Source organism: Grampus griseus (assembly GCF_964374135.1).
Source record: "Grampus griseus genome assembly, chromosome: 1".
Lineage (NCBI taxonomy): Eukaryota > Metazoa > Chordata > Mammalia > Artiodactyla > Delphinidae > Grampus > Grampus griseus.
Window position 1 is genome coordinate 170,926,632 of NC_139017.1, and position 24,449 is coordinate 170,951,080.

General features: G+C 40.5%; 1 protein-coding gene across 1 annotated transcript in view; it reads left to right on the forward strand.

Moving 5' to 3' along the window:
* The window catches only part of FBXO42 (F-box protein 42), a 94,989-nt gene that overhangs the window by 54,315 nt on the left and 16,225 nt on the right, over positions 1 to 24,449 (forward strand). The window contains exon 4 of the mRNA XM_082674633.1: positions 7,922 to 8,056. Within this exon, the coding sequence (XP_082530759.1) occupies positions 7,922 to 8,056 (135 nt within the window). The remainder of the gene's footprint in view (positions 1 to 7,921; positions 8,057 to 24,449) is intronic.

The window sequence follows — 24,449 nt, forward strand, 5'->3', positions numbered from 1 at the left end:
AACCTTCAGTGTCTATCCAGTGCCTACAAGATAAAAACTTAATCTTATATTTAAAACCCTCTTTAAGTTGACTTATTTCTAAATTACCACTTCATCTCCCAAGTTTTCCCAAGAGCTCTCCTCTTTCAAGTTGTCACTTTGCTATACTTGATTCTTCCTCTCTAGAGTATTCCCATCCACTTAGCTGAAGCCTGGCTTCTCCTTGAAAACTCAGTTGAAGTTTTAGCTCCTTTGGGAAACCTTTTCTCAACTCTCTAGCCCACAGAAAAATTTTTCCTGTTCCGAGCTTATGTCTGGAATACTAATTTGGCACTTAACTCACATTGTCTTTCATTGTTAACTTGTATGTCTGTGTCTTTTTTTTTTTTTTAAGCCATATTTTGAACTCTTGAGGGGAAGGAGAGTTATTGGTTATCCATGTTGTGTAAAAATTACCTGCAGACTTAGCAGCTTAAAATAACATTATCTCACAGTGTTCCTGAGGGTCAAGAATTTGGGAGTGGCTTAGCTGGGAGGTTGTGGCTCAGGGTCTCTCATGAGGTTGCCGTCAATCTGTCAGCTGGGGCTACAGTCACCTGAGGGCCTGACTGGGGCCCGGTGAATCTGCTTCCAAGCTCACTCAGTAACTGTTGATAGGAGACTCAGTTCCTTACTACATGGACCTCTCCACAGAGCTGCTCACAACTTGCCAGCTGACTTTCCACAAAATGAGTGATCTGAGAAACAGAGACAGACACTAAGACAGCAGCCAAGGTATCTTTTACACCCTAATCTCTGAAGTGAATACCATCTTTTCTGTTCTATCCTATAAGTCACACAGGGATTGACCAAGGGCGTAATACCAGGAAGTGAGGATCCTTGGAGGCCTCTTGGTGGTTGACTGCCCCAGACCATATGCTGTACTCTCATATCCAGAGGAGAGTTCCGTAAATAATGATAACTCGTCATTGTCTTTGAATTGTATCTAAACAGATCAAAGGAATGGGTCGAACTATTTGCCGTGTTTTCAGTTCTCTCGGGGAGCTATTTTTGTGCTGTTGTAAATCCCCTGGAGCAGTAGATCTCAAAGTGTGATTCCTGGACTTTGGGGGAGGAAGGCATCTATGAGACTCTTGGGGGGATCTGTGAAGTCAGAACTGGCTTCATTTGTTTTAATCTGTGAGTGTGTGGTAGTGAAGAGCACAGTGACACTAGAGTAGTTGAGTTCCCTTACCTTGAGTCATGCACAGGCTGCAGCAGTTTTCCCCAGCATTGCCTTGGCACCGTTAGTGCACATGTCAGCACAGTGAAAAAAACAATAAATTACTACCTCTACAACTACTACTGCTACTAGTACTTATTATTATTATAAAAGTAGTTTTGAGAGAGTCTCAAATGTTTTCAGGAGTCCACAGACCACACTTTGATCATGACTGCAATAAACTATACATGAGTCCTTGCTGAGAACATTTAATGAAATTACAGGAGGATCCATATTAGGTCCAGTATTCATTGTTGAGGGAGGGGTAACTTCAGTTACCTACAGATGATTGGAATGAGAAGCAAAGACGAGGTTTCTAAAGACAGGAGTTTTATTAGAATGGTGTTTGGAAACAAATAGTTTTAGAACCCTAAGAGGGAAATCAAATGAATCAGGGTAAAATTGAAACTAGAATAGGAAATAGGGGTGAATAATTATCATAGCAACAGTTTGGCTTTCTGATAAGAGAGGGGAAAAATATTTTTCAGTTAACTAGCTTTCAAAAAAGAGTATTACCACAAAATAGAGGCAGTTCTTTGAAGGGGAAATAGAAAGGAATAATACCATGAGTAAGCTCACAGAAGCTCAGGGGTTGGTGGGTTTTGATACTTGTTTTTGCTTAAATTTTTTTTTCATTTCCTTACTTGGTATTTTCATTTCCTTACTTGATATCCAAGAAAAGATTTCTCATTGTCTTTCGTTGTGTCTTTCGGTCTGTCTCTTTATTGTTTTCTTCCATCAGTCTCTACATGCTATCTAACTGGCAAACTGAAGAGGATTATTACAGGGAATGGGCAGTTTTCAAAATAGGTTGAAAACAAGCATTCCTTTAATTTTTTTCCTTAGCTCCTTCAACTTTCATCTCTGTATTTCTCCCTTTAGCTCTATTTTATTCCTTATGCCTAACTCATGTGGAGCTTGAGATCCACATTTCCAGTTCTTTGCTCATACTGCCACAGAGATTCACAGATGTTTCACATTTAGTGAGCCAAAAGCAGAATTCAGTAGTTTCCCCCCAGTTTTCTCCTCTCTTTAATTTAGTTAATGGCATTATCATTCTCTCAATTATACAAGCTTGAAATCTTGGATTAATCCTCAATTCTTCTCCCTCCCTCAACAACAAAAGTCAAATCTTGTTGATTCTGTTCTATCTCTGCAATCTCTCTCATATCTTTCCTTTTACCACGCCCCCCATTACTCACACTTATGACTTAATCATTCCATCTTTCCTAAATCTTTTCTTTCTTTCTTTTTTTTTTTTTTTTTGGCCGTGGCATGCGGGATCTTAGTTCCCCAACCAGGGATCGAACCCGCGCCCCCTGCAGTGGAAGCGTGGAGTTTTAACCACTGGACCACCAGGGAAGTCCCCCTAAGTCTTTTCTATACAATCTTCTTGCCTTTCTTCTCTCTTCATCTGAACCTGGTGTAGACACTTGGCAGCCATCTCCAAAACTGTGGACAGTGCCACCTCCTAGGGCATCTGGAAATGTGTAAGGCCATTGTTTATTGTCTTGACTGGAAAGTACTACACGCAGTTAGTAGGCAAGGACCTACTTGGGTTGCTAAATGTCATGCAGTGAATGGGATGATCCTGCACACAAAGAATTGACTTGCTCAAAATGACAGGAGCTCCTGTCGGGAAAAACTGCAAATCTGAACCATAAAACCAGCCTTGTCACTCCTCTGCCAAAAAGCCTGAGCCTTTTTGCACTGCATGTAGAAGTTTCCACCCCACCTGGCATTCACCAAGCCTACCTTTTCAGCCTGACTCACTGCTGCATCCTTACACAGCCAGGCTCTGCCCACACGAGATTCCTTGTTTGTCTTCAACTTCCCTACCTCATGGCTTTGTTTGGATGCCCTGATTTCATTTTCCCTTCCCCTCCCATTCCTCTTTCACCCCTAGACTTGTTCGCCCCATGTTAATTGATTGAAAATGTCCTGACCTCTAAAACCCATCTTGGAGACAAAGCCAAAAGCCACCGTCTTTCACACTACTCTCAAATTCCCCACCATGGAGATTAAGCTCTTCTCTTTTTCTGCTTATACTCGTTTAATACACTCTTCATACCTTCTTCTTAATGTTTTACCATCTGTCTTTTACCATAATTATCTGTGTAAGAGAGGCTGCATGCAAAGGAAGAACTTTAGACTTGGGAAGCAAATTCCTTGGCTCCTCTAACCCACAATTTCCTCATCTGTAAAATGCGTATGATAAATTCTGTTTGTGCCACAGGGTTGCTAGGAAATTTAATTGAGGAAACACTTGCAAAAATATATTTTAACCTGCAAAATTATAGGACGATGATGATGTCTCCTCCACAAGATGGTTGTCTGCTTGAGGACAGTCAGGCTCCATGTCTTAGACATCTGTGCACCTTTCATAACACCAGGTTCATAGTTGACATCTATTAATTCTGTGGAATTGTGTAACAAAGATACGAGCGATAGAGCTTCTTTCTTATGTAGAAGTCTGGGACAAAAAAATGCTGGGAAAATAAAATGAAGCCAGTTCTCCTGGCTATTTGATGAGTATGTTCATGGCCAATCATGCAATCCTTGATTAAGGTAGAATGTCCCTTTCAGATTGACATAGGGGTCTGTTGAATCCCCAGCATTATGTTTTGAAAAACCTTTTAGTGTTTAGGCTCCAAATATGGCCAGGTCATTCCATACACTTGCTAATCTTGCTCCTGCAATAGCCAGCAGGCCCAGACTGGATAACCAACCTTTCTTATTCCATAGTTACATAATTACAGGCCTTATCAAGTATGTCCTGGCTTGTAGATGTGAGACATATGACAGCATAGTCTCTAAGCATGGGATAAATGCCTCAGGACCTTTCCCTGGAGACAAGTGAGGGAACAAGAGAATTTAACCTCTGAAAGTGCAAAAATTAGAGTTCAGTGAACATTAATCTGGTGACTACCAGGCACCATGGAAAATATGAAACAACTGGAAGACCTTGAACTTCAGAGGATTATAATACAGTAGGAAAAGTATTCAGAACACTGAGGAACTCTTTGCTTGTCGTGAGTGTAATTGTGCATATTTGACTTGTCTTCGAGTAGGGATTATTAGATTTTAACTTGAGGTATGTGACTTGCAATAGTTGTTTGTGGAGCAGTCAAGCACATTTCAGAAAGCTTGAAGAGATCTAGCAGTTGGAATAATCACGTTCTCAATGTTATTTCTTAGCAGAGCAGTCATACCGTACTACAAATGGTAACTTTTGTATAGCACATTCCAGTGGTCTAGATGTTCTGAAAGGAGAATGTTCTGTTTGGGTGGAGAACTTTGGTAAAAGGAAGTATTTACTTGAGCAGTGGTATTTGCTTAAATTCTTAATTTTTTCTGAAAGGCTTATTGAACTTGGGTCCCCACCCAGACTAACATGTACGCATCTTAAATAAAAATAGGCAAACAGAGTTCAGTAGGATGCTTAAAATATTTGAGTGTATTATTGATGGCTGTTTCTCATTCCCATTATATCTGAGTTCTAAACATAGCTGCCTAAATTGACTCCCTTCCTCTCCAAGCTTTGTTGATAATGACTGCTGGATATTGAAACTACAGTGTGTGAAACTTGTCGTTTCAGTCGCATTAGCTTTGCATAGGGTTTGGGCTGTACCTTCCTCTTCCAGAAACCTTTGTTTGCTCAAAGAGAAGCAGGAAAATGCCAATTGCCTTATTTTAGTATAGCATTAAAATACACGTGGTAAGGACCTCATGGGGCCCAGCTGCTGGCTAGGTTTTCAGTCCAAATAGAGAAGAAGAATGTTTGCTACCTCTTTGAAAAATAAAGGCGCTGTGCTTTTTTGCTGCACGAAGGAAGCAGCTGCCCAGAGTTGATCTTTGAGGGATAGTGGGACATAAATGAGCTACTGACTCTTTTAGTTATGAAATCATGGATTTGTCTTATTAAACATTGTTACGATGAAGATCAGTTAAGGTTTCAGAAGCCAGAGGATATTGCTAATTTCTGTTCTGGGGTTATGGATTATCAGGTGGAAGAGAACGTTCTTTTATGCCAGGCACCAGTCAGTTCAATTCAAAATTGCCCCAGTTTGTTGGAGTAGCTAGTTCAAAAAGGTATGTATGAGAAGACCAAGATACCTGAAGCTTGCCCCCTTTAGTGGATATTAAAGTGTGGCTTCAGTAATTATCCTTTTTGTTTGTTTAATGTCATCTAACTTGATCCTTTGTTATTTGCAGTTCTCAACAAACCTGAAACATGAGCAGTGGACTTACATAGGGTTTTACTTATTTTTTTTTCTTCTTCTTTTTCCTTTGGGCCACGCTGCTTGCATGATTGAACTTGGGCCCTGGCAGTGAAAGCACAGAGTCCTAACCACCGGACTGCCAGGGAATTCCCAGGATTTTACTTCTTAATAGACTTTCTTATTGGGATGTTAATTAAAAAACTGATTTAGATATGGATTAGAAGTTATTTTCAAAGGCAAAGAAAGTCAGTAGGAATAAAAAAGGGGATGGGGGAATTACCTGGCAGTCCAGTAGTTAGGACTCGGTGCTTTCACTGTGGGGGCCCGAGTTCGATCCCTGATCAGGGAACTAAGATCCCGCAAGCCTCAGGGCACAGCCAAAAAAAAAAAAAAGGAAGAAAGTCAGTGGAAAGTGTAAGATCATTTAAACCTTCATATACCATTGTAGCATGTTTGAGTTCTGGGAGTAATTAAGTATTTTGCAGATGTGAGCCTGTTGATGATTAAATGGTATTTCATTTCTTCACATCTCTAGTTTCTTTAATTTCTTTGTTAATTTGAAAAGTCTGTAGCTCTGTTATTGCACAGCATCAGAGGTCAGATTTTTTTTTTTTTAATTTTATTTATTTATTTATTTTTGGCTGCTTTGGGTCTTTGTTGCTGTGCCCTGGCTTTCTCCAGTTGTGGCGAGCAGTGACTACTCTTCATTGTGGTGTGCAGGCTTCTCATTACGGTGGCTTCTCTTGTTGCAGAGCACGGGCTCTAGGCACACGGTTTCAGTAGTTGTGGCTCAGAGGTTCTAGAACTCAGACTCAGTAGTTGTGGCGCACGGGCTTAGTTGCTCTGCCGCATGTGCGAACTTCCTGGACCAGGGATCAAACCGTGTCCCCTGCATTGGCAGGCAGATTCTTAACCACTGTGCCCCCAGTAAAGTCCCAGATGTTTTGGATTTACGCCTTCCACTGGCTGAGATTACTGGGTGTGACTGAACACATTGCTTTTATTATCTCTTAACTCATCCAATTTTTGGACTTGGCTTTCTTAGTGTAGAGTCCTTAAAGGCATATCAAGTGGGCTGAGTTAAGAAAAAATAAAAAAGGAGGGTTATTCCCAGAGCTAGTATATATCACAGAGGTAATTATAGCGGTGGTGTTTCCCTTTTTCTGAACTTGAATAAGTGGTGCCAGAGTTCAGAAGAGATCTTAGAAACGGTGGTGTGCTAAACTGAACAAGACCTACAGGTAAACTGGATGATCGCTGAAGCCACGCACTAGTGGGTTGAATCTCTGAATTTCTTTTCCCTTTACCCTTTCTTTTATGTGACGCTTAACTGTTTTAGCCTAGTTTCACATTGAGAGGTCTGTTTTTCCCAGTGGTATGCATGAAATGAATGAAGTTTTGCTCAGCCCTTTTCCTGAAATACAAGATGGTAAATGCAGGACTGGAAGGAGCGCATGGTCATCTTTTCCAAAGGACAGAGGCTAAATGAACTTTCCAATGAGAAGCAAGGTGGCAGCGCTTAGCTTTCATGTTTCTTGTCTAGACTCTGGCTCTGGTCTTTCTGGTTTTACGGGAACAGCCCCTCTCTCAGTCATTGACTCTTTTCTTCAGAATAGTGCCCATTGGTGAGGTGTATATAGTCACCTAATTAAAAAGGCTTTTCTTGGAGACCTTGGTGCTTTTTAACTGTTACCTACTGCATTGGTTTTCTATTCAGCACCAACCAGTCGGCCTTGGTGGCTTTTGGATACACACCTAGGAGCTTAATGACTTTCATGTTTTTTCTCTCAGTTGTTTGGGGACCATACTACCTCTGAGATCGCTGAGCTACATTGGTTCTGTATGTGTGGTTACTTTATGGCATTGATTAAAATTGTTTTCTTTTCTTTTGAAATTTTAAATTTTATTTATTTATACATACAGCAGGTTCTTAAAATTGTTTTCTGTCATTCTCTTCCATATAAAGTCTTGTTATTGTCTTGTGCCTCATGTTTCATTTGAAAGCAAAAGCAATAAGAGGAGGACAGGTGGAGAGGAATGGGAGGACAGAGTACTTCTGTTAGCACTGACTATCTTCTCCTAGCCCTAGATGATAATAATGCAGATTTAGATTAATGATGCAGCTGTGCTGAAATTTCACTCATTGAACACCCGTAGTCTGAATTCTTGTGTTCTCTTGCTAGAATTATATTGTCTTATTTAATGATATCATTGTCAGTTTGCTTAGTGTGCTCAGAAATAACATAACATTTCCATAGCTTTTCTCTGGTCCTTATTTTAAAGGTTAATGTGATATTGATCAACCTGAAGACAGGAGGCTGGTTATAGAAAGGTTGATACCTGGGAACAACTGCGGAATGTGTGAAGTAATTGATCTTTGAAAGATATGGGCTATAGTTAAGGTTTAGAGTGGCTTCAGAATTAGACATCAGTTATTCATTTATTGTTTTCTTTCTAGGTGCGTGCTATTATGATGCTAATCAGTCTATGTATGTGTTTGGAGGCTGTACCCAAAGCAGCTGCAATGCTGCCTTCAATGACCTCTGGAGACTTGACCTAAATAGCAAAGAGTGGATCCGACCTTTGGCTTCAGGTAAGAGAAAATGCTGATCTTTGCTTCCTTATCAGGTAACCCCCTTTGTGTGGAAACTCTACCTGATCCTTTAGGTGTTGGTCTCAAGAACAGATTACTGGGGCCCCAGATCCTTTGTCAAATCTGCTTGTAAATGCTAAGAGTAATATGCTTGTGTAAGGTCTTTGAATTTTTTTTTAATTATACTTTATCATTAGTATTGGTACCCTGCCAAAATTGCTATACTACTGTGTGAATTCATTTGTGTGGTTTTCTGAAGTACTTGTACAGGTGTGATATGTTCTTTGGTATGAAGTTGAAGTAAGAGCAGAAGCAGCACAGTCGTGAGAACTGTAGTTGACTGACAGAAGCTATTGTCCCAGGGCTAAGATGTCTGAATATCTTGTTGTTGCCAGCTCAGGTATTTGGGGAGTGTATGGAACATGCCTCTGCTCGTTACTTTTAACAACTCAGGAGTGTGGGAAGATTCCACAGTAGGTACATTCCTGCACAGTCCCACTATGCCACAATTCTGGCAGAAAGAAACTAGATTATTTTCTCTTTTGACCTAATCTTTCTTGGGGAAGAAACACACACACACACACACACACACACACAAATTGTTTTTGCACTCATGAGGCGGGACAGTTTGAAAAGTCACAGTTATGAGATTGGAGGGGCTGGTGTGATGGAGAAATAGAGTCCACTGAGTATAAAGTATTCTGCTAGATTTGTTGGCAAGCTCTTCCCAAACATTCTTCATTGGCTTTTCAAGGTTGGAAATCACTCTAGGACTAAGGAGACTTGGGTATCCCTTGGGCAGATTCCATACTTATTTAGGTCTTGATTTACTTTGATTACTAAATGGAAGACAACATGGTGTATTAGAAAGGTCACTGGACTAAGAGTGAGGAGACATGAGTTTCATTTCCTGGCAAAATCACCAATTCTCCATGTAACTGTGAACAAGTTACCATATCTTTCTGGGAGAAATATGGAGGAGGAGCAGAAGATTCTGCTTTTAAATGGGTCGGGAAGGCTGGTTTATGTTTCGTTTATTTCTGTAATGACTGCTGTGAATGTCTAGGCCAGGGGCTTAAAATCATTTCATGAGAAGAAGCGACATTTTGCTTCCCCAAAGCTGTAAGTTCTGTTTCTTTCCTCTGCAGTAGGCAGATATAGGAGGGAGGAGCATACTGACAGTGGATAGTCACAAGTGGGGCTGGGTTTTGTACAGATGAAATGCTTTCAGATTATGGGAAAGATAAAGATGTTAATCATTCAAATTTTTGAAGATGAGTATTTTAGAGCCTTCAGAATTTTGTACTTTGGAGCATTTCCTTTTCTAGCACTTTGTCCTTTATTGTACTTAATGCAGTATTGATTAAAATCTAGAATCACAGATTCTAAAATGCAGAGGGTCTTATTGGCTTAAACATCCTACTGCCATTGTACTTGTTGTCCAGGCCCCATTTCAGAGTAGCTTTGATGTTCCACTCGCAAAATACAAATACTGCCTTTCTCTGTTTCGTAACTAAGCTTTATGCCTTTGGCATGGGTGTTGCTCTTTCTTGTAGACATGGAGCTCTGGACCTTCATGGCCTGTTGGCATCTACTTTGCTTATTTTTCCTTATTCCTCCCTATAAGATAGACATGGGATGTTTTGTTGTTGTTGTTGTTAAATACTAAGTTTAAAGGCAATGCTTTGAAATCCCCGAGGTAGAAGCATCAGAGAAATAACTGACTTTGTAATTCAGATTCTACAATGGATCTGAATTTTTTTATTATTATTATTAATTTATTTTTTAGCTGGGTCGGGTCTTAGTTGCAGCACGTGGGATCTTTTCATTGTGGTGCAGTATCTTCGTTGTGGTGCACAGGCTTCTCTATAGTTGTGGCGCGCAGACTTCTCTCTAGTTGTGGTTGCGCAGGCTCCAGAGTGAGTGCACGGTCTCTCTAGTTGCGGCACGGGCTTAGTAGGCCTGCGGCATGTGGGATCTTAGTTCCCCCACCAGGGATCGAAACAGCGTCCCCTGCACTGCAAGATGGCTTCTTAACCACTGCACCACCAGGGAAGTCCCAGGGATCTGAATTTTTAAAAAATACAATGTTACCCAAGTCTTAAGTTTCTCAATAAAGAAAAAAATCGCCATTAAAAAAAAAAAACAATGTTAGACTGTTCCCTTTTATAAAATATATTAGTCCTGAATGTTTAAAAGTAATTTTCTAACAAAATGTCTCAAAGAATCTAGCTTCTGCTTCCCTCTAATCTACAATTAGAGCCTAGTTTTAGAGGGGTGGAAACTGAGCTTCTTGAATGTCTACTTTAAAAAAAAAAAAACCACTAATTTAATAAAGAGTCCTATGAGATTCTCATTTAGGCAGAAATCCCATGGGAAGATTGCCTGGGGAAATGTTTGTATACGCTGTCATGAGTCGCAACCAAAATTACTTCCTAACTGAAACATCAGTGAGTCTTTCTGAATAAAACACAGTTGTTGGTATGTCTTGGTGTGCCTGACTCACCCGTTTTCAGTGCATGGTGGTGGCTAAGTTACATGGTAGCTGAGGGAAGGGTGCTACCCCCACCCTTTGGTACCAGATGTGACGTCTTCTAGCATTTGAGTAGTTGCAAGTGATGGGTATCTAGGGTGATAGTTTTTTTTTGTTTTTTGTTTTTTGTTGTTTTGTGGTACACGGGCCTCTCACTGTTGTGGCCTCTCCTGTTGCGGAGCACAGGCTCCGGACGTGCAGGCTCAGCGGCCATGGCTCACAGGCCCAGCCGCTCCACGGCATGTGGGATCTTCCCGGACCGGGGCACGAACCCGTGTCCCCTGCATCGGCAGGAGGACTCTCAATCACTGCGCCACCAGGGAAGCCTAGGGTGATAGTTTTAACAGTGCTCAGTCTTCAAAAGTGTAGCTCTTTGGAAAAGAGCATCAAAAAACAGTGGAACAGTTTGGGTTAAGAGCAGAATCTTGATAAAGAATGCTACTGTATCAGGTATCTTTTTACATGTGTATTTGGTTTTATTACAGATGAGACTGGAGCATCTCATTTTGGTTGGTGTCTTAGCACAGGCTGCCATAACAAAATACCAAAGTCTGGGGGGATTTAACAACAGAAACTTATTTCTCACAATTCTGGGGGCTAGGAGTCTGAGATCAGGGTGCTGGTGAAGGCTCTATTCCTGGCTTTCAGAGAGCTAGTGAGCTTGCTGTGTCCTTACATGGCAAAGAGTGCGTTCTGGTATCTCTTCCTCTTTTTATAAGAGTATCTAAACCTAATTATCTCCCAAAGCTCCTGTTCTCCATATGCCATCACACTGAGATTAGGACTTCAACATATGAATTTTGGGAGGACAGAATTCAGTCCATAGCAGTTGGAATTAATGTGATTTGCCAATGAAACCTTGTCTTGCATTCCTTTTGAAATGATAGAAGGAGGGAGCATCTGGAGGGAGTATGGTGGTGATGAGTGCTGGAATGACAGCTCTTACAGTTGAGAGAGACCTACAGTACTTCTCCGACATTTCGGAGTTACGTGAGTTACCGCCTCCTCCCTTTTACATGAGGGTAGGTGATCCCTACCCTCATGGAGCTTATACTGTAATGGGGAAGAAAAAAAAGCAGTTATGAAGGAAATGAGGAATGAGATACAGAATAAGAGGGGGAGATCTACTTTAAACAGAAGACGACCTTTTTTGCTGAGATATGAAAGATGCAGCAGGGAAGGAAGTGATAACGGCATATACAAAGAAGAGGACATATTGGAGGAACTGAAAACAGAGCTTTGTGGATGTAGCATAATGAGCAAGGGGTAGAGTGGCACAGATGGAGTTGAGGTATAGATGGAAGCCAAATCATTCACAGACCATAGTCTGTGAGATTTTGAGATTTTAAGCAAAGGAATATTATGATCCTGTTTACATTTTTAGGAACACTTTTGCTGCTATTTAGGAAATGGGTTAAAGAAGGCAAGAAAATAAAGCAGAGAGAACAGGTAGGAGGCTATCAGAATAGTACAGGTGAGAGAATGTGATGGCTTGGACTAGAGTCCTCACAGTGGAGATAAAGAGAAGTGAATGAATTTGAGCTGAATTTTTGTGTTAAAAATGATGGGACTTCTTGATGGATTGGATATGGGGGTGGTGAGAGGGTCAATCAAGGCTAACTTATGTTTCAGGTTTGTTCACTTAGGTAGGTAGTGGGGCCATTTGCTGAAATGGAGAAGAAACATTTGGAAGAGGTTTTGTTTTTTTTTTTTTTTACCTCTTTAAACATTTAAGTGGTGGTATCAAGTAATTAGTTGTTATGAGGAGTTTGGCATTTAAAATAGAGGGCTTGACTTTCCTTAAATGGCAGTACAGTCCTTTTGCTTAGTTAATTCTTTTATCCTTCATTTGTTCATTCAGCAAATATTTATGGATTGCCTACTCTGTGCCTGGTATTGTTTTAGATGCTGGGGATACATGACTGAATAAAACAGACAAAAAATCCTACTGGAGATTAAATTCAAGTGAGGGAAGACATATTTAAAATGACAGGTACAGGGCTTCCCTGGTGGCGCAGTGGTTAAGAATCCGCTTGCCAACGCAGGGGACACGGGTTCGTGCCCTGGTCCAGGAGGATCCCACATGTCGCAGAACAACTAAGCCCGTGCGCCACAACTACTGGAGCCCATGCGCCTAGAGCCCGTGCTCTGCAACAAGAGAAGCCACTGCAATGAGAAGCCCTCGCACCACAAAGAAGAGTAGCCCCTGCTTGCCGAAACTACAGAAAGCCCACGTGTAGCAACCAAGACCCAACGCAGCCAAAAATAAATAAAAATAAATAGATTTTAAAAATAAAATAAAATGACAAGTACCTAATATAATATATTAGAAGATGATTAATGCTATTGAAGCAAAACTATAGCATAGTAAAGGGGATGAGGAATAGGGGAGATTATAACTAGGGGGATCACGGTAGACCTCATGGAGAAGGTGACATTAGAACAAAGACTTGATGGGTACAAGAAGTGAACCATGTGGATATCTAAGGAAACAACATTCCAAAGAATAATCAGTGCAAGGGTTCAGAGGTGAGCGTGTGCTTGGGACAGTCAAGGGGTAATGCGAATCCTGTGTGGCTGGAGCAGAGTGAACAAAGGAGACTGTACTAGGAGAGGTTGGACAAAGAATGGAGGAGAGGGTGTCCTACATATAAGGCTTTCTGGCTGTTATAAGGACTTCGTGGACTTTGTCATATTCTTTGAGTGAAATGGCTGATGATTGAGGTTGCTGAGAAGACTGTCAGATGGCAAGTGTAGAAGCGAGGAGATCAGTTAAGAAATGGTAGCAATAGTCTAGGCAAGAAATGATGGTGATTTGGACTAGGGTGTTAGCAGAAAGATAAAAATTGGATGCATTGGATAGAGCCCACAGTTTGGATATGGAATGTGAAAGAGAGGAGTCAAGGATGGCTGTAAGGATTTTTAGCCTAGGCACTTGAAGGAATAGAGTTGCCATTCACTGAGATGAGTAAGACTGTGGGTGGCCAGGGTTGGCAAAGTGCAGGAGAGATGAGAGATTCAGTTTGAAGCATGTTAAGTTTGAAATGCACATTAGGACATCCAGGTAGAAAAAGATATGTGCCTGGAGTTCAGGGGAGAAATGCAGGCTAGAGATTTTTGTGTAGATAGCCAAATGGGAGTCATGTAGATGGATTTAAAGCCGTGAGACTGGATGAGATTACCAAGGGAGTGAGTGAAGATAGAGAGGCTAAGTCTGGGAGACTCCACCATCTGGAAATCAGGGAGGAGAGGGAAACATTAGAAAAAGAGCAAGGTTGGGTGGGGTGGGGGCGGTGGTATGAGAAAACCAGGGGAATGTGGCATCTTGGAAGCTACCATACTTGCACGTGTTTCCAGAAGAGGAGGAAATAGTCAACCATGTCGTATGCAACTAAGAGGTCAAGTCATATGACTGAGAACTGACTTTGAATTTAATAAAGAGTATTTTCAATGAGAGGTAAGGATGAAGCCTACTTAGAATGCCTACTTAGAATGGTTTTAAGAGAATGGGAAGAGAGGAATTAAAGATAGTAAGTATGAACAATACATTAATTTTTTTTAAAAGGGTGTTACTATAAAGGAGAGTAGGGAAGTGAGGTGCTAAGTAGAGATGAATGTAGAATTGAGAGTTTTTTTTTTTTTTTAAGATGGCAGATATAACATGTTTATTTGCTGATGGGAATGATCTTCTAGAGGGAGGAATTGATTTGGATAAAGAGGAAGAATTAATTGCTAGGACAGTGTCTTCACATAGTGACAAAGGCAGAATCTGCTATACAGGTGGAGGGCTTGACTGTGGATAGGAACACTGACCCTTTATCCAAAGGAACAAGAAGGAATATCAGATTACGGATGCTGGTGGATGGGTAGATGTGGGAACTGGTGGAAGTTCTCTACTGATTGCTTCATCACTCAGATAAAATAATTAAGAATGGAACAGAACAGAAGCCCTTGGAAATCTGGGCTGGTGATTATGAATGTACAATTATATTCATTGTAGTCTTTGCCAGGCGGTTCTAGGAAGTTGAATGTTTCGACTTCCTGTATTGTACTAAGGTAACACCTTCACTCTTAGTTTTGTTTGACTCAGCCTGTGTTCAATTCCCAAAGCAAATGAGCAGTTCTTAGGACAGGTACTTCAAAAGACTAATGTTTGAACCACTCTTTCTAAAATACCCTTTATTCAAACCGAAGCTAATTTTGGCATCTGTTTAATATATAATGTCGTAAGTCACAGCCTTTTTTGGTTACTTTAAATCCAGGTAGAAATTTTCAAGTAGAAATTTTTACGTTTAATATTGGACTGTTGTTGTGATTTATAAAACTTATTAAACATTAGCTCACACCCATTTACAAAAGGGAAACACATTTCAGTTTTAAAACTCTCCATAGTTATGAGAGTCTGTAAATTTTGGGAGAGCCTATAAATGTCAGGTAAAGATTTAAAGCTTAGCCTGTCAACTCTAGTCCTGGAGCACAGTTGATTTTCCTACCACATTCTCCCCATAGAATCTTCTTTCCCAAGGATTTTTTTCCCCCTTTCTAGTTTCTTCCCTTTTAGTCACACGTGGAGTTCCAAATGATGGGTTGTGGTTCAGGCCCTTTGTTTTAGAAAAACATATCAAGGTCTGAGACACACGTACTAGATGCCTGTTCTAATCTTGGCCTTGCTACTTCTGAGCTACTTGCTTTTGAAGTTAATCACGTCTGCATTTTCTGGGCCTCGATTTCCTTCACTGTATAAAGAGGACAAGACAAGACCACTGTTCCTAAAACTACACAGCAAATCACCTGGGAAACTTACTAAAAATATAGATTCCTCAGCCTCATAACAGTCACTCGCCTGTTCTCAAGGGATTGGGGAGATCTGCATTTTAAAAAAGAAAATGTCCCAGTTGATTCTAAACCTAGCTAAATTTGGAAACCCTGGATCGCTGCGAAATCTTCTTGCTTTCTCACTGTGCAAACTGTGACCTCACTTTGTTGTCACAGTCTATTAGGTGGGTGTGTGCCAAACTGGACTCCCTAACTGTTGTTAAGAATGGCCACTCTGTGCTCTCTTAGCTGCTGCTTTGTAGAACTAGCTGTTACCCTAGTTAGGAATAGCCTACTTTCTGAGGAAATGATTATGGAGAAAGGTTTTGGGTGTTGGTTGCCCCAGACTCTTCATACATACTACCTAACTTTCAAACCAACCCAACTAGGTTGGCACTACTATTATCCCCATTTTGCAGGTGAGGAAACTGAAGCTCAGAGAATCACCTAATAATTTACCTAAGATCACACAGCCAATAAGTGACGGAGCAGTGATTGAAACGCAAGATTTTGTCTCTAGAGTCTGTGTTTTTTTCTACTATGACATGCTGTGAGTAGTTTTATTTTATTCTATAGTTTGCTAGTTTCACATTTTCAATTTTACTTTTTAAATGGACTTTTAAATTTTAGAATAGAACAGAGTTCCCACAACCAGTTTTCCGTGTTGTTAACATCTAGTCATAATAGTACATTTATGATAATTAATGAACCAATATTGATACATTATTATTAACTGAAGTCCATACTTTATTCACATTTCCTTATTTTTTTATTCTGATGTCCTTTTTCTGTTCCAAGATCTCATCCAGGACACATTACATTTAGTCTTCAAGTCTCCTTAGGTTCCTCTTGGCTATGACAGTTTCCCAGACTTCCTCTTTTGTTGATCTTGACAGTTTTAGGGGTATTTTGTGGACTATCATTCAGTTGTGGTTTGTCTGATGTTTTTCTTATGGTTAGACTAGAGTTATGGATTTGGGGGAAGAAGACCATAGTGGTATAGTGCCCTTTTCATCCCATCCCATCCCATCAAGGGTAAATGCTGTCACCATGATTTATCACTGTTGATGTCAGCCTTATCATCTGGCTGAGATAGTGTTCATTAGATTTCTCCACTATAATAATTATTCTTTTTTTTCCCCTCCCTTTAAAATTCTTTTTTAAAGTTTGTTTATTTTCCTGTGATTCTCTTTTCTTTCTTTATAGTTGCCCTTGGTCCTTGATATTCAATTTGAGGGGGAATAACTAAGCTGTCTGGCCATTATGTCTATCATCAGAGTCAGGAAAGAATGATGAGCAGAGGGTATGTCAGCAAAGAAACCTTTCGCAGCTTAGAGAATTTTAAAATATCAACATGATTTGCCTTTTTAAATTTTTTGGTGGGAAGCAGGAGGATGCTGAAGACAGAATCTCTCTTTTATTATGACTTAACCCAATCAAGATCCTTCCAGCTATCCAGAGTCAGAAGCTCTGTTGGAAATAATATTGTTTCCTTAGGACCGTTCCTCAAGAGAAAAATCACATCTTACAAAATCACTGAGTAATCCTGCAGAAAGTCTACTTTTGGAGTCAGGGGCAGGAAAAAGAAAGAGTATTGGTCATATCAGATGTTTATAGGAAGGCCAGAGTATCCTCAGAAGCTGAGAAGTGCTGGAACTATCCAGAAATAACTGCCCAGAGTGTCACTGTTTCTCTTCTGTGTAAATGATACCTTAAAAATGATACTCATAGGGTTCTTGGATCCATTGATGAAGCTTTCTGTTCTGTGTCTAGTGGAAATGCTTACTCTTAGGTTTTCTACTGCCCTTTCCTGCGCCTGTGGTAATATCACCTGGAAAGAAGGAAGTCTGGGACTGATACCTGGCACCAGATATAACCAAAACAGCTGACAGAAAAATGTGTTCAGGAGAAGATCACCCAGTCCTTCCCTTGCCTTAGGTCCCAAATGTCAATGCTGACATTGAAATAGCTGGATGTGGAATTTTTTAGAATAAAATGTATTAGTGTACTTATAGGCATTAGATTCTGCTTTTTAACGTTGCTTTGCATCTAAACACTTTATACATTTTTTTTAAAAAAAATCACCATTATATGTAAATGTGTTCTGAGAATACCTGTCTATGGAGAAGGGGGAGAGATGGATGCTTATCAACTGGTAAATATTAGACGGTGTAGCAAGAGGACACGGTTGCATGCCTTTCAAATACACTTCAAGCTTCTCTTCTGTCATAAAAACAAATCATTGATCCCATTGTTTTAATATTTTCTTCATGAAGGAGAAGTCAATTTGTTCTTACCTACAGATCTTTTCTTGATTACCAGATGTATTGATTACCAAAATGTATTAAAATCTGTCCTTAGTTTATCTCTTCCATGCTGGAAATTCTATATCCTTTAACTTTATTCATTTGGTCCAACTCATGAGCCTTTCCTGTCCTTTCTTAAAACCTTCTAATCTTTTTTCATATTTTAGATAGAAGTTCAGAGTGTCATTGAGAATATAAGCAGTGACTTTCTTTAGAATTCTGAGCTTTCATATCTACACGTGTGTTCATGTCTGCCTACTATCTTGACAAACAATTTTTGGTTGCTCTTGGATTCCTTGTGCAGTAAAACTCTCAGACCATCTAGTGTTTCTGTTTATTGTCAGGTATACACATAATTCCCTACCCCACACCCTACCCCGGGCAAGAGCACTTCATGTTTTATGACCACAATAAACTTCATTTTGTATGATTTATTAATGTTGTGTCCTGAATGAAGTTTTAGAAAGCTAGTCCTGTATGGGGGAACACAAAGGTATTGTCCTTGTGTTATTTCTGACTTCTCCTTCCCCATGAATGACCCTGTTGGTTTCTAGTACACTCAGCACTACAGTGTACCACCTCGTGCCCAGTGCACATTGTTTGGCTGTTTACAATCCAGGATCAGGCCAGTTTCTCAAGTTTTCCAACTCTCTTAACCTTGAGATTTTGTAAAGAATCTACAGGGTGCTCTTCCCAGGTGGGTGAGAGTTGTGTTTGGTCATTTATTAACTTAAAAATATCAGCCTGAATTCTGGGAAACTACTTTATCCTTTCAAAGCTCAGAAGCTACCTCTCATCTCTTCTTTGGGAGATGAACTCTTGAACTATACTTTAATTGACTACTTATCAAACAAGTAGTACCCCTGATTATTTTCTCTTTTCCGTAGTTCTCTTGAAAGTGACTGTGGGCTGTGGATTTTATGTGTGGTTTGTTGGCTTTTGCCCTGTGTTCCTTTCTTGCTTTCTCTTCCCATTTTAGTAAGCTTTGTGAAATCCCATTGCCCAGTCTTAAAATGTTTGTTGCTATTTGATTTATATGTATATATGAGTTATAGAGTGGTTAGATATTAAATGAGGAGTGTGTTCTTAAAGACCTCACATAATGAATTTTAATTCTGACAATGGATTGCTGGTATTTCTGTTTACTGGTGAAAGTAGTGGGTGACGCCATGTGACAACAGTGTAGCGTGCTTTAACACTAGCTTTGGCATTAGCCATTTTTTCTTTCTTAACAATAAATTTATTAAGACAGTTTACATATAGGGAAATGAACAAATCTTAAGTGTATAACTCAAAGACTTTTTTACATGTATGTATACAGCCATGTGATGATCACCTAGATCAAGATACAAAATACTGCTATAACTTCAGAAAGCTCCCTGTGCCCCTTTCCTGTCAGTACCACTCCCCACAGAGGTAACCACTATTCTGACTTCCAAGAGATTTTTTTGAGATTCATCTTGGTTTTTTTTTTAAGGTTCATCCATGTGGTTGCATCTATCAGTGGTTTATTCCTTTTCATTGCTGTCAGTATTCCATAACATGAATATACCACTTTTTTTTGAACCCATTCTCCTGTTGATGGATACTTGGGTTATTTCCACTTTGAATATAGCTGCAGACAACATTCTTACATAAATTTGCTTGTGGACATATGCACTCATTTCTTACTTAAGACCTACTTGTCAACTTTAAAGAATATTCTAGGGGGCTTCCCTGGTGGCGCAGTGGTTAAGAACCCGCTTGCCAATGCAGGGGACACGGGTTTGAGCCCTGGTCCAGGAGGATCCCACATGCCACGGAGCAACTAAGCCTGAGCGCCACAACTACTGAGCCTGAGCTCTAGAGCTCACGAGCCACAACTACTGAGCCCGTGCACCACAACTACTGAAGCCCACACGCCTAGAGCCCGTGGTGTGCAACAAGAGAAGCCACTGCAATGAGAAGCCTGTGCACCACAACGAAGAGTAGCCCCCGCCCGCCTCAACTAGAGAAAGCCCCCGTGCAGCAACGAAGACCCAACGCAGACAAAAATAAATAAATAAATAAATAAAAGAATATTCTAGACACACTAAGTACCCAGAGAGTTCTCTCCTCACTTAGTCTTGCTCTAAGTAGGAGGATATGTTGATATAACTAAGTATTTTAGAGGTTTGAAGAAAAAAGACCACTCAGCTAGTAATTAAAGGTACACTCATTATTAGGGCCTCATAACCTAAAGTGATGGGAGGAAGAAGGCTAGTTGGTGGTAGTACCATTAAGAGCATGGTTTTTGTGCCGAGCAAACACAGGTTTGCATCTGATCTCTTCAGGCTAAGGTTGCTTAGTAACTGGATGACCTTAGACAGGTTGTTTAACATTTCATTTGCCTCACCTATAAGGTAGACATGGTAATACCTACATTTCATAGTTTTTGTTCAGATTATATACAATACACCTTTATATATATACTGAAGTCCTAGCTGAGGAGTGTAGAGAGTGGTCATAAGTTATCCTCGAGTTCCTAAAGCTTGAAAAGTGCATTCATTCCTTTGTTCATTTTCATGCCTTTATTTATTGAGTATTTACGCCCAGTGCTGTTCTAAGTACTGCAGATATAGATGTGAACAAGCAGCAAGATCTATAAGGCAATAAATCAATACGAAGAAAATATAAAGAACTAAGAGGACAATAACTGGTGGTGCAAGAAAGTAGATGGAGGTGTTTAAATAAGTTATAAAATGTATATAGAGCCAGGACTTATATGGATGGATAGGTTTTTAAAAGAAATATGACTTATGAGGAGAAAAGTAGTAAACTAATGAAATAGGATTCTGTTCACAATTTGTTACCTTTTTTTTTTTTTGGCCCCGCCGTTTAGCTTGCGGGATCTTAGTTCCCCAACCAGGGATCGAACCCCAGCCCTGGCAGTGAAAGCGCCAAGTCCTAACCATTGGACTGCCACAGGATTCCCTGGTACAATTTATTTTTAAGACTAGTTGTTTTATTTTGTTTTGAAATTTCTTTATTTATTTTTGGCTGAGTTGGGTCTTCGTTGTGGTGCACGGGCTTCTCATCTCGGTGGCTTCTCTTGTTGTGGAGCACAGGCTCTAGACATGTGGGCTTCGGTAGTTGAGGCTCACGGGCTCTAGAGTGCAGGCTCAGAAGTTGCGGCACGTGGGCTTAGTTGCTCCGTGGCATGTGGGATCTTCCTGGACCAGGAAACGAACCCGTGTCCCCTGCACTGGCAGGCGGATTCTTAACTGCTGCGCCACCAGGGAAGCCCAAGACTAGTTGTTTTTATTAAGATTATGTGATTTTTTAAAAAAATAACTCTGACATATTTGAATCTCCATCTCCATTTTTTTTGTTTTCATAGTAGGAAGGCACCCAGGGCCCAGATACCATAGTGTTAATCGCTTTGAGGAAGGCATAGGATGTTAAGTGACTACTTTAAATTCTTTGTTGAGTGAGCTCCTTCCTGCTTCATGGACCCGTTCCTGGTTAATCTTCTTTATGAGTTGGTGATTTCTCCTTGTCTCCTCTAGCCCTATGCAATCCTGGAACAGCCTGGATCTGTGGTGGTCTCGGGAGATGTGAATGAGAGCAGAGCCAGTGGGTTCCCCTAGGAAAGGAAGGAATCCTTTCTGTTTATTTATAAAGTTCAGATCCTGGGATTTTTCCAGAATACATGCTTTTCTAAGGTGGGTACACATTCTCTCCTGGTGGAGAGAAGAGTGGGGAAATTTGCATAGCACAAATCTGGGTGAACTTTAGTCCTCTAACGAAGAGAATAAATAAGGTTATACCATATTTCAGTTTAGCTCTCTCCTGCCTGACTAGGATTTTCCTGTTTTGTTACCAGGCCAGAAACTTTATGACTAGCAACATTGTTTTGACTTCTAAACAGAACCACTTAAAAGGGCACCCCACCCCTACCCCCCACCCTGAGAACTGCAATTAACAAATTACCAGATTAAACTCAGACTCTGGACCTCATCTCCTTCCCCAGAAATTGAATCAAAAGACTACTTAAAATGGTAACAAGGAACTGTTACTGGTTTTCATGTTGTTAGTTTTTAACTGATAAGTGCTGCCTTATTTATCAAGTGGTCTTTCATGTGGGTTTGTTTAGAAGTGAAAACAGTGCCAACCGGGAATTTCTTTTTGTTCATGCCTATGGCCTATATAGTTATACAGGATCTAAAAGTTTCTCATGCCTATTAAAAAAGTTCCTCTTGTTTTGGATGTTCTGTAAATGACCCAGGTAGTGATGTTTTTAAAGATATGGGTATAATTTTAATAATGAAAATGTGTGCCATGAAGCCTGAGATCCAGACAAGCTTTGTCTAATATTAGTGAGTTGTTTTGATATCAATCAGTAACTTTCTGACCATGTTGCAACTGAGGAAAAAAATAGGAAAAGGAAAAAAAAAATTGGAGTGTGAGGGGAACACCTAAAGAAGTGTTTGGTCTTTCCCCTGCTGAAAGGCACACTGATAACTCCAGGGTAGGTTGTGATTAACTGGAGCCAGGTCTTATCCCAGCCCACAAGGGATCCGTAACCATTTGGCTTCCTTGGAGGGGTTCAGTTCTGCAAACATTTTCATGAGAAATAGTTCCTGTTCTTTAGGATAATATAATAATATAATCTTATTGGGAGATTCTAAATGGATAATTTCAGCACTGTCCTAAATGCTCAGATTGAGGTTAGATAAAGGTTGTCCCTCTCCATTCACCCCTCCCTCCCCTAGGAGGGTCTTTAGCCCAGCATGGGAAGGAATGTGCTGGTCCTGAAGAAAGCCATGTCTAGAACTTAGTTCTTTTGCATCCAGTACCATGTCCTTGGTGACTAACTTAAGTCCCTATTTTAGAATTAAAGAGCACAGTTGGCTAGAATCAAGTCTTGGAAAGCAGGAGTTTAGGGGTTCTGTAGTGACTTTGCCAAAGAGTAACTTTATATTTATCTCCTACCTTTGTTCTTTAAAATAGGCATTATAGTTTTGTATCTTCCCTGGGCATGTAAATAATTGAGGAGACTCAACATAATTATTATTGGCCACATTGAAGTTCAATTGGAAACATTTTCATTAGCTGAAGAGAAACTGATGTCTGTTCCAGATAGAACCTCTGTGGTCCTGGCTGCATACTTTGGAGACCATTCCGAATAGTTATTAGTCTTCAAGGTGTTTAGAGTGCCCAAGACAGACTTTATACTCATGAATTGTGTTCTTCTCAGTTTTCCTTTTGTCTCCCCCTTCCTCAAGTCATAAAACTATGAAACATGCTTTTCTTGTTCTGATTACAAAGTATTACCTATAAAATCAAACCAGTTTAGAGATGTAAGCAGTTAAATTATAACTCCAGTAGTTTTTGTTTAAAGGGTCTCTTCCCTCCTAAGTTATAAGTGCCAGCCTATCTTCTTGTGCCCTCTAGGTTTTCTGATTTCAGATGCTAATGTGGTGTTCTGGGAAATACCTCTCCAAATTATCCTTCTCTTGACCTGTGACTCGTGCTACCAAGGTCAGTCACTTCACACACTACCATAATGACAGCTCTGTCACACCAAGGGCTTGGTCCACTTCCCAAGACCCAGCTTGGGTCCTATCAGCAAAATTCATCTCCCCCTACTCCCTCCCCCCCCCCACACACACACCAACTCAGGCTCCTCACTACCACAGACGAGTACCCACAGAAGAGAAACTGTGAGGTAGGGTTGTTGGTTAATCTGGTCTATCTGGTCTTATTTTGCCCTCAAGGCCAGTTTTGTGTGGGATAGACGAGAGTACCGCATTTGGAGCTGCGAGTGAATGCCTTTCATTGGACCTACCCTGAGAAAGTGAGTGCGAGTGAGGAGTTGTTAATACGAGTTGGAGAGTATGCCCTGAAACCTCAGTCCCATTATTCATTCTTTAATGTCCCCTTTGGCATCATTACTACAAAATAGTAATTATTTGAAAGCATCCAGGGAAAAGTTTTTGACTTCCAGTTAAGAAGCAATTTAGACCCCCTTTTTAAAAAAGCAAATCACACACCAAAGCATTCTGTAATTCCATGAGCGAAGTGGAGATGTTTTTGTCCAGTACTTTTCTTCTGGATTAATTGGCATGCTAGTGAGTCTCGCTTGGTAAAATTTTTCATGCTCATAGTTTTCTTGTTTTCAAACTTTACCTCTTATACGTACCTAATTCCTAGTATCAGATCTTTCTATTTTCAGAGTCATGGAGAACTATTAGCAAGTCACTTATGTTGCTGTAAATAAGTCTTAAAGTGACTTGTCTGAAAGCAGTAGGTGGAACAATTTTTTTCCATTTATTTATTTTGAAGAGTCTAGGTTCAGTAACATGTAGATGAGGATGACCAAGGAAATATTTGTGTATTGAAAATGTTAAAGTAGTTCCTTTCAGCAGCCCCCTTTTTTTTTTGGCGGTACGCGGGCCTCTCACTGTTGTGGCCTCTCCCGTTGCGGAGCACAGGCTCCGGATGCGCAGGCTCAGTGGCCATGGCTCACGGGCTCAGTGGCCATGGCTCACGGGCCCAGCGGCTCCACGGCATGTGGGATCTTCCCGGACTTGGGCACGAACCCGCGTCCCCTGCATTGGCAGGCGGACTCTCAACCACTGCGCCACCAGGGAAGCCCCTCAGCACCCCTTTAATCAAAGCACTTGCAGGGAAAACCCACTTTGGACCCATGTTCATATAGTCATAAACAGAGTGTATGTATAAAAGAAGTCTGGATAGATTCAGTGTTAAGGAAAAT